Source organism: Nannobrachium achirus (assembly GCF_963921795.1).
Source record: "Nannobrachium achirus genome assembly, chromosome: 4".
In the NCBI taxonomy this organism is placed as follows: Eukaryota; Metazoa; Chordata; class Actinopteri; order Myctophiformes; family Myctophidae; genus Nannobrachium; species Nannobrachium achirus.
The window spans coordinates 60,722,087-60,737,150 of record NC_137813.1 but is presented as its reverse complement, the minus strand read 5'-3'; the positions used below and the strand labels follow the sequence as shown (position 1 = coordinate 60,737,150).

Sequence of the window (15,064 nt, the reverse complement as noted above, 5' to 3'; positions counted from 1 at the left end):
AACCCCATTATACCTGTTGTCATAAGAGCCGTTTTGCCCATATGTTTGCCTGTGTCCTTTTATGCCCATATAGGAACATCAGAATACGTAACCATGGCATTTTTTGTTGACTCATGTGGTGTACGTGATCTCAGAGCCTTTTATGAAGTGATGTCACAATGAGTCAGCGCTTGCGCCGATTTCCTCTGGAACAGCCTGATGTCAACAATCAGCTCCGCATGTGTCCCTTTTATGCCCATATACTCTATCTGTGTCCATCTTTTATGCCCATATGCCCATATATGGAGATCTCTGTATCTGCCCATATGCCCATATATGGAGATCTCTGTATCAGTCTGTGTCCCTTTTATGCCCATATACGGAGATATCTGTCTATATGCGTCCATTTTCAGTCTGTGTCACTTTCATGCCCATCTGTTTGCCTGTGTCCATTTATGCCCACATATGGAGTATGTGTCTGTGCCTCCGACAGTGTTGCAGACACAATGCCGGTTCCCCCTTTAATGCAAACCCCATTACCCATTATATGTACCTGTTGTCATAGGACCCGTTTTGACCATCTGTTTGCCTGTGTCCATTTATGCCCATATATGGAGATATCAGAATACGTAACCATGGCATTTTTTGTTGACTCATGTGGTGTACGTGATCTCAGAGCCTTTTATGAAGTGATGTCACTCATGTGGTGTACGTGATCTCAGAGCCTTTTATGAAGTGATGTCACAATGAGTCAGCGCTTGCGCCGATTTCCTCTGGAACAGCCTGATGTCAACAATCAGCTCCGCATGTGTCCCTTTTATGCCCATATACTCTATCTGTGTCCATCTTTTATGCCCATATGCCCATATATGGAGATCTCTGTATCTGCCCATATGCCCATATATGGAGATCTCTGTATCAGTCTGTGTCCCTTTTATGCCCATATACGGAGATATCTGTCTATATGCGTCCATTTTCAGTCTGTGTCCCTTTCATGCCCATCTGTTTGCCTGTGTCCATTTATGCCCACATATGGAGTATGTGTCTGTGCCTCCGACAGTGTTGCAGACACAATGCCGGTTCCCCCTTTAATGCAAACCCCATTACCCATTATATGTACCTGTTGTCATAGGACCCGTTTTGACCATCTGTTTGCCTGTGTCCATTTATGCCCATATATGGAGATATCAGAATACGTAACCATGGCATTTTTTGTTGACTCATGTGGTGTACGTGATCTCAGAGCCTTTTATGAAGTGATGTCACAATGAGTCAGCGCTTGCGCCGATTTCCTCCGGAACAGCCTGATGTCAACAATCAGCTCCGCATAAGGAGATTCCGAACATTTTGCGCCGGTTTCGGAAAACCGCGAGTCGGGTCGGGTCGAGGCCCGGCACTGCACTCCGCGCGGCGGCGGGGAACGCGCGTGCCAAATCTGAAGCCGGTGGGACGAACGGTTCTCGAGATACGCGGATTACAAACAGACAGACAGACAGACACGCAGAGACTTCTCGCATTTATAGATAGATTAAGCTATTTTTGAAGGCATCTTGAATATGAGCTAGGTTATAGGGAGCCATTTTATGATGCTATAGATTGAAAACCCATACTTTTTTCCCATAGAAATTTCAAAAAATATCTATATAAAATTTGAAGTACTGTTCCTACGAAACAGTGTGGGCTCGCTCGTAAGGAAATAATTAAAAAAATAATAATAATCATAACTCAAATAAAACTTGTAATCAAATACATTTTACTATTTCCTTCATTTCTTATGTTTGCCAATGTGACTATATTCTGCAGCGTGCTAACTAACATTTGAAGCTCAATCAATTACTCCAATGTTAAATGTGTCATTTTAGAGGAACTAGGAAATGACATGGAGCTCAGTATCCACAACAAGAACCCAAACAAAGGCTCTTTTAAGAGCCACCCACTGTTTCATTAAAAGATAATTCCTATTCATTACTTTAATTCTGGTCAAAGCGCCCAGGAAACCACTCGCCAGCCAGGCGGTTTGGCAACCGGCGCAGCGTGAAGGCAACGACGGCCAACGTATCGGCCGGCGCCCCGGTCTCTATGGCGGCTGAACCTGGCGTCGGCTGGAAACGCCGCCCAAGGACGAAGAGCCGCCCCCGACCGTCATCTCCAGCTGGGCGTCCACAACGACGATGAGCTCTAACCTAAAATGCTACGACCATCGCTCAAAGTGGTCCCCAAGAAGACCGAGAAAGCCTCCAGCTTCACTCTATTTATAACCCCACAAACAAAGGCTCTTACGATTCACACACTTTGAATACAGTACATAGGAAGTCTATTACGCCGTCAATAAATTGCACATGCACGCAGTTACCGTTGACACACGACTCACTGACATATAAGTGCTTGTGTGATATATAAGCATACAAGTGGCTGTATTAGATATATTTATTAGGTAATTGTTATCCTTTACAAATCCACACTTCCTGAAGACACCAATCTGTCTTTTAAGAGCCCCCATTTATTTATTTAAAGGTGTATTTTCCATTGTAGATGTAAATCAAGGACAATGTGACTATTAGATAAATTATTAAAGATAAATATGGATCTCTAAATCCATAGTTAAAATAAGACAAAGAGACCAAAGGACGTATATCTTAGATTGCTGTATTGAGGAGAGACAGACAAAGAGACAAACAGTGCGCATATCATCCTAGTGGTATGCTCGATAATCTCTGCCCACCCTAACGGCAGGACAGAGGATTCTCTCTCTCAAAATGGAAGTTTAACATGTATATAAAGACATACAGTTTATGACAGTAAGAAGCGTGGAACTTATTCATTCGTTCCCATATCATAACAAGGAAGTAGTAGGAACTCATTGATTCGTTCCTATATCATAACAAGGAAGTAACAGGAAGAAAGGGACACGTAGTGCTTGGTAATTTTCCACCACTCGTGACTTATATCAGACAGAGGAAGACAGTGAGTCTGGTGACATACAGTATAAACCAAAACATGATTCTATTCAGGGCATTCAAAGTTATTATGACCTTTAATCAGTTTGCCTGAACCTACAGTATGCGACCAAAATGTGGTCTCTTATATACTGTACGTTCAGTTCATATTATGCCTTTATATGGTCATATGAGACTCATACACCAACCAGAACTATGTATCATAATTCTATCTTATCAGTGACCCTCTTCCCTAAAGAAATCACACCCGTGTGAACTGAGCGGTGGTTTAGAACTGACAGTTTACTTCTTTTTGGGTGCTGCCTTCTTTGCCACCTTGGGTTTGGCAACTTTCTTTGCTGGAGATTTCTTGGCTGCTGCGGGCTTCTTTGCCACTTTCTTGGGGCTCTTGGTGGCCTTCTTGGGGCTTTTAGCAGCTACTTTCTTGGCGGCAGGCTTCTTGGCTTTCTTCGGTGATTTCTTGGCAGCTGCTGGCTTCTTTGCTGCCACCTTCTTGGGCTTCTTGGCCGCTGCAGGCCTCTTGGCAGCAGCAGGCTTCTTTGCTTTAACTGCTTTCTTAGCAGGAGGCTTCTTCGCCTTCACCGCTTCTGCCTTCTTGTTCATCTTGAAAGAACCAGACGCACCGGTGCCTTTGAGCTGAACCAGAGTGTCTTTAGCGACCAGGCTCTTGATGGCGATCTTGACGCGTGCCTTGTTCTTCTCAACATCGTAGCCGCCGGCGGCCAGGGCCTTCTTGACCGCAGCCAGGGACACACCGCTCCGTTCCTTGGAGGCGGAAACTGTCTCGACGACAAGCTCAGCGACGCTGGGGCCGGTCTTCTTGGGTCGGGGTGCTGCCTTCTTCTTGGCTGCTTTGGCTGGGGCGGTGGCTGGAGCTGGGGCGACTTCTGCCATGATTCTCTTCTGGTTGGAGTTTCAAATGCACTGAAAAAAAGTCTGCAGCAGGGGCGGAACTTAAAGTATGTGTGAGAACCATGCACTGACCCACTGGGTCAGTGCTATGTGTGCTGCAGAATACTGAGACAGTTGTGTTTTCTCCCCAACTAAAACCAAATAAAACACAGGCAAATGATTTGATTTAAGTCAAAACAACTAGTGGAGCAGATAGTACACATCAAAATCAAATCATGTGGAGCCCTAGGGACTCATGAGTTTTGTTTTGGAATGTTTAAGGCGTCCCACACACAGCTGCGTGAAACATCTTCTCCGTATCGTCTGAGAATGGCCACTGGGGGCGCCGTACTAATGCATTGTCAATGGAAGGTTGTTTGGTGTTTTGTCGTTGCCGTGTCTCTTGGCCAAAAGACAGGCTGTGGTTGAGCTAGAGACACGGCAACGACAAAAAACCAAACAACCTTCCATTGACAATGCACTAGTACGGCGCCCCCAGCGGCCATTCTCAGACGATACGGAGAAGATGTTTCAGGCGCCGTACAGACATTTGCGTGAAACATCTTCTCTGTATCGTCTGAGAATGGCCACTGGTGGCGCCGTACTAATGCATTGTCAATGGAAGGTTGTTTGGTGTTTTGTCGTTGCTGTGTCTCTTGGCCAAAAGACAGGCTGCGGTTGAGCTTGAGAAGATGTTTCACGCATATGTGTGAGTCCAGCCTAAAACCTCACAACATGGAGAGTTGCTAAATATAGACTAGTGACAATTGACAAAGTATAATAAACATGTAGGGTGAATCATGACGGTGAGTCTCCTCCGCCGTCATGGCCCACGTATGTTATGTGGATCTGACCCAGTTATCAATGACAGATGGAAACTGTTGGGACAGTTTGGACAAATTACGTATTTGTGATCAAACAATAGCAAACAAAACGTTTAAATATTCAATGAACTGGGGGCACGGTGGAGCAGTGGTTAGTGCTAATCCTGGTCTCAATAATGCCTTCCCCTGGCCAGCCGGGGCGCTTGATGGAGGGGAAAGGAACTGGTTGGAATAACGTGTTCCTTCCACGCGCTACGTCCATCCCGGGGAAATCCCCCCTGTCAGGTGAAAAGAAACAACTTGGACTACTCATGCATTGAGTCCGTTGTCTCCCCAGGCGCGGCAGAGGGAGAGCAGATCCCAGGATTACATAGACAATTGGCACTGGGTGAAAAATGGGTTTAAAAAAAGAAGAAAAAAAAAGAAAAAATTCAATGAACTGTAGGCCTATATGTATTTGATTAGGGAGACATGCTGTAACCAGCTCACTTTGCTTGTCATGCTATAGCACATGTTTGTATGATTAATTCACCATTGTGCAATCAAATGAAAAGTGGTACTGTCGTATTTCTACTGAAAAGTGTCATGTCCACCACCTTATACTTATAGCAGCAAGTGACAGAACTGTAATGACAACTGTCACTGCAAACTTTAATTTATTTCATTCAAGGCAGCACAATTTCTCAGCTCAAACTACATCATGGGGGAATAATCTATGTCTGATGTGCATGCAATACCCAGCAGTTATGATGTGGAGAAGAACTCGCGTCAAGATTAGTTATGATGTAACCTATATATTGTGATTATACATACGCGTTTTAAAAAAGGCTTCGATTATATATATATATATATATATATATATATATATATATATATATATATATATATGTATCTTTTTTAATTTCTTTTTTACATGAGACTGACATCAAAAAGGAATGTAGAACACAGACTGCACACAGATGTGTGAAATTAGTTTTAATGGGGATTGTACCGGTAGCCTAGGCCGTCTGTTTCCTTTCAATGTTTTTGATGCAAATGAGACTACATGCATTTCAATTCAAAGGAGCATTCAACCTTTATTTATTCTTGAAAATACATTGAGGTTGACCTCATTTGCAGTGCCGTCGATACTTTCACGTGTGTGTGTGTGTGTGTGTGTGTGTGTGTGTGTGTGTGTGTGTGTGTGTGTGTGTGTGTGTGTGTGTGACTGTGTGCGTGTGTGTGTGTTCTTCCATATGCTGCTATTCTACATTTACCCACTAGGCGGGAGTATCTCATAACGTAGCACCGGCTGACCATCCGTGGCTGTCCTGGTCATTGCCAGACCCAGGGGGTCGGCCTACATAAGGCTTTGTCGGTCGGTCTGTCTGTCGGTCGGTCGGTCGGTCGGTCCCTCTTTTCCTCAGTGTGCCTGTGTTTGCCTCTGACTGCTCATCTGCCCCTCCCTTCCCTTGCTCGGCTGATTGCCTTGAGTGCCGTCACCTGTACGGGACCAGCTGAGTTGAGTTGGCTGACGAGCTGCTGAGACTATAAATTCCTGTGTGTTCATGTGTTAGTTCAGTGCTGCAAAACATTTGCCCCACAGCCATACTAGTGAAAACAGCCCATCTACAAGCTCACAAACATTTCCAGCTGCTCAGCCTATAAAATCCTGTGTGTTCATGTGTTAGTTCAGTGCCATACTAGTCAAAACAGCCGATCTACAAGCTCACTACGCTTTGTTGCTGAGACTATAAAATCCTGTGTGTTCATGTGTTAGTTCAGTGCCATACTAGTGAAAACAGCCGATCTACAAGCTCACTACGCTTTGTTGCTGAGACTATAAAATCCTGTGTGTTCATGTGTTAGTTCAGTGCCATACTAGTTTTCATTGCGGGTCTGGCACAACCAGGTGACCTGGTCTAGTTTTGATACATGACCCTGCTGGCTGAAGTTAATCACTGGGAGGGTGCAGTTTTCTACACGACCCGGACTCTGCAGGAGAGGATTGAAGGACCGGGAGAGTGGAAGCTATCCATTTTAACTCATGTGTGATGGACTCTACGGACCTGTGATTGTGATGCTGTCTGACTGAGTTGTTGAAAGAGAAGAGAAGTGGTTCAAATACATCATTTTACCAACAGACACTACTGGACAGGCAACAACTATCATTTGGAGTCACTATCAGAACTTTAAAAAGTCATTTATTTTATTTTATTACAGCCTATATATGAATTCATAATGTGTTGATGTGATGCGTTGTGAGCTTGTAATTATAGCAGATCCCTTTTCTTGTGTTGATCTTTTGGAAGGAGTCCCCATCCAAAAAGTTTATATAGCATCACAATCATTTTAACCATTATTGTCCTTCTATATTGGCTATTCAAAAAATACTTTGATTAAAAAAATGTAAATTCTCTACTTTGGGGCACAACAAAATTATGTGCCATATGTGAATGGAGTCAATTAGCGCCAGTCAGCTGCTTTCAAGGAAAAACTAACAATAGGTGTGAATTGCTCCAGTCAATGGATCAATTAGCTCCCGCTGTGAGATCACACACATGATGCATCCAAGGATCAAAGGCATTTAAAATGGTGTTGTCGCAACAGTTCACAAATCTTGCTGCTGTCATAGATTTCATAGATTCATAATCATAGGCTACTGTAACTGCATAGCCTGAATCATCGCAATGCCATGTAGGCCGGGCCTATTACCTTGCTTATAAATTGCTCTGGCTTAAGAGTGTCTGCTAAATGCAAACATTTTAAATTGTAATGGAATGATCATGTGTGCGTAAATGCACGCTGCGCATATAGGGTGTGCCAAATGTAGTTCTAAGAGCGGCCATTTCTTGGGTAAACACAGCCTTACACAGGTGTTCTGATTGGAGTAAAGCATTAGTTCTATGCAATCAAACAATTGAAACACCTGTGTTTTGGCCGTAGCCACTGGCACACACTATAGACACTTGTCTGATGGTCATCTTCTCCCTGTATGAGCCGGTGATGCAGTCTGTCTGTGTCTCAGTCTAGGTTGGCTACATAATTTAAAGGTAATTATTATTATGTTTGTTATTGAAACTGTCTTTGCCCTGCCGCTCTGTGCCCTCTAGGGAATAACATCACCATAATCTGATTAACATCATCATAATTAATAGCAGCAAAAATATCATAATAAGCCCCAAAAATAAATACACAATATTTCATATAGGCCTAGTCATAATTCATAGCAAATAAATAATAATAACCATAAAGCAAATATTCAAATGGCTTCAACATGATGTGTTTACTGTTTATCGACAGGCTAGCATATAAACACCCCATGCAGGTTTTCTTTGATGGTGCGCAGGCAGTCTTATTTCCCATTACACCGAGGCATGTTTTCATTGCAGTTCCGGAATTCTCTCTCTCTCTCTCTCTCTCTCTCTCTCTCTCTCTCTCTCTCTCTCTCTCTCTCTCTCTCTCTAGGCCTAGGACAATCAAATGCAACAGCTTTGAATACAAACGTCATATAGGTGTAATGGGAAATAAGACTGCCTGCGCGCCATCAAAGAAAACCTGCATGCAGGTGTTTATATGCTAGCCTGTCGGTAAACAGTAAACACATCATGTTGAAGCCATTTGAATATTTGCTTTATGGTTATTATTATTTATTTGCTATGAATTATGACTACATGAAATATGGTGTATTTATTTTTGGGGCTTATTATGATATTGTTGCTGCTATTAGTTATGATGATGTTAATCTATATTCCCTATAGAGGGCACAGAGCGGCAGAGCAAAGACATGTCCAATAACAAACATTATAATAAATAATAAATTACCTTAAATTATATAGCCAACCTAGACTGGGACACAGACAGACTGCATCACCGGCTCACATAGGCTACTCATACAGGGAGAAGATGAACATCAGACAAGTGTCTACTATAGGCGCAGCGCGCATTTACGCACACATGATCATTCCATTACAATTTACAATGTTTGCATTTAGTAGACACTCTCTTATTAAGCCAGAGCGATGTATAAGCAAGGTAATACATGGCATTGCATTGCGATGATTCAGGCTATGCAGTTACAGTAACCTAGGCCTATGATTATGAATCTATGAAATCTATGACAGCAGCAAGATTTGTGAACTGTTGCGACAAAACCATTTAAATGCCTTTGATCCTTGGATGCATGGGCCATCATGTGTGTGATCTCACAGCGGGAGCTAATTGATCCATTGACTGGAGCAATTCACACCTATTGTTAGTTTTTCCTTGAAAGCAGCTGACTGGCGCTAATTGACTCCATTCACGTATGGCACATACATTATTTGTTAATTGTGTCTTTAGTATTTGACCTATGGATGCAATGGGCTTTTTTTTTTATCAAATACATTTACCACGAGCCCCATTTTGTTTGCAAAAACAGCCTATCTATAAGCTCTCAACACACCACATTGGGATGTGTTGTGAGCTTGTAGATCAGCTCTTTTAGCATTTTTTTCTTTGGATTCCTGGTTAATGAATGTGTGCACCTTACAACACTATTTATTGATTTAAGCTGTGAATAATTTATGTTAGATAAAATGCAGAACAACACATGAGCATTTGAATGAGCAAATATATTTACGTTTACGGTGCATGGTGTAAATGTAATACATCAAAGGTTATCGCTGATTTTAAGGGTGGTTATCAGTATTACATTACACATCGTGCAACTTCTGTCAATGAGTAACACCATAATGTAAACACCGTTTACGTTACAATGCACGCAGTACTCTTTAAAGTCACTTTACAACAGTAAAAAGCATGTAGTTTTGTTTACTTCATTACAGTTCCGCATCCACTACTGCATCCACCCGATCACTAGTCGATTATGGTAAATAGGCTACTAAAGAAGCTGAGGAGAATTTTAATGCAGCACTTAAATATAACACTTATTAGGTTTCTCTTAGATACACATTTTAAAGTAGGATATAGAATAGCTCTCTGCTCTTTAAATAAGGAGATGGGTGTCTCTTAAAAGAGACGTTTTGGGGTTTTGGACAGTGACAAAGGTTTAGGCACGTTCTCCACGGATACGACGGGCCAGCTGATGTCTTTGGGCATGATGGTCACCCTCTTGGCGTGGATGGCGCACAGATTGGTGTCCTCGAACAGACCGACCAGATAAGCCTCGGCCGACTCCTGCAGAGCCATGACAGCGGAGCTCTGGAAGCGCAGGTCGGTCTTGAAGTCCTGGGCGATCTCCCTCACCAGGCGCTGGAAGGGCAGCTTGCGGATCAGCAGCTCGGTGGATTTCTGGTAGCGAAGAGCCACTGTACCAGGGCGGTAACGATTAGGCTTCTGCACTCAACCTTTTGGTAGCGAGCAGCTCGCTGCGAGCTGCTTCCTGGGCGCTTTGCCGCCGGGGGACTTACGAGCGATCTGCTTGGTTCTTGCCATAGGCTCTGTTCTCTCTAATGTTTGAACAAACTAAGTAAGTAATTGTGATAATAATAATGAGCGCACAGTTTATTTCAGGTGCTCTGAGGCGCCGTCTTTCTCCGATTGGTCTGTGGTCAGGAACCTCCTTGTTTGCGAGGAACCTGAGTTTAGACTGGGAGGAGCCAATCACGCCACTAGTTGTGATTGGTGGGGAGCTCATACACACGTTGTTATGATTGGTGGGGCGCACACAGAGTCTGTCCCACCAATGACATGAGCTATTGACCCGCTAAAATATAGACTAGTGACAAATAAATAAATATGTAAGGCAGGGGTCTTCAGCAGGGGGTCCGGGACCCCTAGGGGGTCCTCAGAGTTACTACAGGGGGTCCTCCAAATCTTTGTGAGATAGAAACCTTTTTGAACCACTTGAACCCTAACATCCATATTCTGAGGACTTTAGCCAAAAATAGCAGATCTACAAGCTCACATTGGGAGCTTGTAGATCGGTTATTTTAGACAAAGAGGTTTGGTGTAGAGGGGAAAAAGAGCAGACTAAGTACAGAGTGAAAGGTCAAGTTTATTAAGTATTGCCGGTTCAAGTGGTTAAATATCTGAAAACACAAATTGACATGAATCCAAAATACACTGATGATTGTGCTGTCAAACAATGAAACAATATGGAATCTATGAACAGGTTGTGGGGGTCCCTGCTTCATCTCTCTCTCTCAACTAAGAGGTCCCTGGCCTGAAAACGTTGAAGACCCCTGATGTAGGGTGAATCTACATTTTAATTGGAATCATTATGTATATCATGCCACGTTCCAATTTCATAAAACACACACACACACACACACACACACACACACACACGCACGCTCGCTCGCTCGCTCGCTCGCGCTGGCCAGTTGTGCTTAAAGACATTGGGAAATGATTACTTTAAAACAAAAGACTTTGACACATATGTCTTGTTTTACTTTTATTACATTATCAGACATGTCACCTTGCTGTGCAGTGAATATTGTTCAGGGTAATGTACGTTAAACGTATTTTAAAAGACAAATGACAAATGTCGGTTGCTCAACAGCATCCATGTATTGAGGATTTAAACGTCCCAAAACAAAACTCAGGAGTCCCTAGGGCTCAAAATGATTTTATTCTGATGTGAAGCTAATCTGCTATCTGCTCCACTTGTCTATTTGACTATGATACTTTTGTTAGCTTGTGTTTTATTTCATTTTAGTTGTGGAGAAAACACAAGTGTGTCAGTATTCTGCACACACCCAGTGTGTTGAGACTACATGGTTCTCATGCGGTGTCGAAGGTTCAGCCCCTTCAGTGGATGTTCTCCCTTACGTCGTCAGCTCATACATAAATATCTGGATATGACTCCGTAAGCGCCACTTATCATTCTTCCATCTTCTAAGCTTCTGTACCTGAAGACGTCTCCAGAATGGCTGCTCCTGTACACAATGTACGGGCTCTAGCACTTGATCGCCGAAGCTATGCGCCAAGGCGCAGAAGATGTCCTACCGGTGATGAAATGGGATGAAATCGAGAGAGAAGCCAACCTGGCGGCGCAAATCATCGTACCTGGTCACGCACCCATACGCGGTGTTCTCTTAAGGAACGCCATGAGGTCGCTGGTAATGTCTGGTGCAGTCTCAATAGTACGCCATGGAGACAACATCGGCTGGTTTCGAAACGACTACATCTACTTCGGCCACGATCAATTCTACCTCACCCCCGGCCTCAACATCCACTGATAATTGCCTGAGAAAGCCGCTAAGAACAAAACCAAAGGCTCTTTTAAGAGCCACCCACTGCTTCGTTTAAAGATTATTCCTATTCATTACTTTAATTCTGATCATGGCGCCCAGGAAACAGCTCGCCGGCAAGGCGGCTCGCAGAATAATTCACTGGTCAATGTATAATGCAGACTCCACATCATCACAACATTACTTGTAGGGATGGTCAGTGCTGCTACTCTGTGACTGTGACGCTGACAGTTTCCAGAGATCGACGCCTCTCTGAAATTCAGTTGTAACAAACTTTTTGTATTATTTTTTATTTTTATTATCATTCCATAATACAGTATAAACTAGTAAGACACCTCAGGGCGACACACGCCAATTCGTGGCCATCTGGCCAGGACCAGTTACCCATACAGTATATGGAGATCCATGTATGGCAGGGTTGGGCAACTTTGATGATGGCGAGGGCCACTATATTTCCACCTTCACTCCAGAGGGCCACGTTGCATATTGCTACGTCCTACTTTGTCACTTTCTAGTATATCATACAAAAGAAGCAAAAATAGCAGATCTAAAAATAGCAGATCTTGTAGATCTGCTATTTTTGCTTCTTTTGATTTGGAATCCTGAATTATTTTTTGTTATTTTTAATTGGAATCCTGAAATGTAACATTTTGATTTAATTTCAAACGCATTTAGTTATATACTGATGTTAAATGTATATGAACCTAAATACAAATACCTACATTGGACATAAAAGAAATACATTTTAAAACTATACTAGTCATTAAGCTACCAATATAGACTGAATTAAAGCAGGTCATGTTAGGCATTGTAACAGCTGAAATCAATAATGTATCAGTATTCCGGTATTAACTTGTGGGCCGCATTAAGTGAAGGTGAGGGCCGCATGTGGCCCCCGGGCCACCAGTTGCCCATGCATGATGTATGGTATATGGAGATATACCCAAACATGCTTACTCAGTTATTTGTTATGTGAAAGTCCTATGATGTCTATGTGACATCTGGCATCATACCCTTTCATGCCCATACATGGAGATCCCTGTCTGTAGAACCAGCCACATAGATATGGGCTGTCTTGGACATCTGTCTTGGCCATTTTTGGTTTCTGTTAGTGTGGTATGTGGCCGATGTGGCCTCCATATATGGGCATTCCCATATGAAGTCCTGTTAGATATTGATGACATCAGGGAACTCCATATATGGGCATAAAAGGGATTCTGTTAGTGTGACATCACAGTGACGCGGGAGTGTGATGTCAGAGCGGCAAACCCATTCTGTTAAGAGTGGTTCATGGACCTGCACTCTGATTTTATTTCCAAGTTACAATGAAAAGCCATTATAATCTATGGAAGCAGTCTAGCACAAGTGCTTCAACAGTCCCTAACAGCACAGCGACCTAGTAGCTCCCTCTGTGAAAATGTAGGCGCTATGTAGCGTCGGGAGCGTTTGCTCAATGGGAAGATGCATTTGCGACGTCGCTTGCCAATGTAGCTCCTCGTTCGCGCAGCGACGTCGCAAATGCATCTTCCCAATGAGCAAACGCTCCCGACGCTACATAGCGCCTACATTGTTACAGAGGGAGAGAAGGCATCGGCGTTATGTCGCTGTGCTGTCTGGGGTCATTCGGATAAGATTGCTGATTTGGCTCAGAAAAAGCTATAGGTCAGGATACGACCAACTTTTATTTTGGCGATAGGAAGAAAAATAAAAATGTCACTTGAACGTTGGCCTACGCAACATTTTAGGGAAAAATATGATGTTTTTTACACTCCATTGATAAATGAGGGCCCCTGACTTCAAACAAACTTAAAGCAGAGTGAATCTCTTAAATTGAGCTGCATTTGGCTGAGGACCCTTTGTATTGTGTGTGTGTATATATATATATATATATATATATAATTAAGTTTACAATTTACAATCTAACAACGCACTTTGCACTTGTAGATCTGCTATTCTCACTAGTTTGAGTCAATACTATGATGACATGCCTACAAAAGGCATGATGTCATAAATGATGATGACAGACAGGGGGTTGGCAGAACCGGGGTCTGGCACAACCAGGTTGACCTGGTCTAGTTATATATTGTATGAGGAAGCTGCATATAGAAATGGATTGAAAGTAGGACTAAACAGACACTTTAAAGTAGCAAAGTCAAAAGTTTTATTTTCGACAAAACAGATACAGTATGATCATAACAACATGACATCATCATCATGGACATGTTGACATCACTGATCAGAGTGTTGCCAGCAGTGTTTCTCAACGTTTTTTCTGCATGGGCACACTGTTCATGTCCCAAGAATCCATGGGCACACCAACATAATACAGGGGTGAAATATCATCACTGTCGGGAAGAAACCTTGTATCTCCAAGTTTCAAATGTGTACGTTTCTTCGCAAAGTAAAGCCCTGCTTCATCATACAAGGCTGCTGCACAACAGTAGTGAAAACAGCAGATCTACAAGCACACAACGCCTCGCACCGTGCTTGTAGATCGGCTAGTTTAAATCATTTAAAATGATAAATGCAATGCTGGCTTTCAAGCAGTTTCAAGGGGCTCACATGACCCTTCTCAGGGGCACACCAAAGGTCCCCAGGCACAGTGGTTGAGAAACACTGCCTTACAGTGGTTCTCACAAGGACCAAGGGCCCCCAAATTGAGCTGCATTTGGCTGAGGACCCTTTGTGCGAAGGATCCCCAAAGGAGATGTTAATGCATATGACAAATGGTTAATGCATATGACAAATCACATGTGAAAATGAAGAGTGACAAACCACAAACTTAAAAAACTAAACGGTACTAAATGATGAATCATTGTTCTCATTTCCTACCATTGCCTAATAATCATCATCATGATGTTCCACAGTTATACTGACCTTCCGTGGTAACATCGTCAGAGGGAGAGTTTCAAATGTGTGGATGTATGGAACAAGTTTGTTGGTGAACGTGTGTGTGAAGGTGTGTATGTGTGTGTTGGTGTCAGGGTCAGAGAACGACAGCTTTCCTCTGTTCCAGTCCAGCTTGACTCTGATCTTCTGAGGTTTCTGCTTCAATGAGATCTCAGTGAATGGCCCTGGTGTGCAGGCTACACTGTATGTACCTTCGTCGAACTCCATTCTCCAAGATAGACGTGGCATGTCGTCTGTGTCCTCGCGGAACTCTTCAGACACACCCACATCCCAGTTTGTATTGTCTCCAACCTCCACATCCCAGCTGTGAATCCCTGAGTCAAAGCGC

The 15,064-nt window shown here is 43.1% G+C and overlaps 1 protein-coding gene across 1 annotated transcript; it reads right to left on the bottom strand.

Annotated features, from left to right (window-relative positions):
• Window positions 1-3,218: 3,218 nt before the first annotated feature.
• LOC308283915 (histone H1-like) lies at window positions 3,219-3,830 on the bottom strand (the record flags this gene model as incomplete). The annotated part of the gene is made up of 1 exon (XM_080724431.1): window positions 3,219-3,830. The coding sequence occupies one exon, from the start codon at window positions 3,828-3,830 to the stop codon at window positions 3,219-3,221; it is 612 nt and encodes a 203-aa protein (XP_080580557.1).
• Window positions 3,831-15,064: the final 11,234 nt, after the last annotated feature.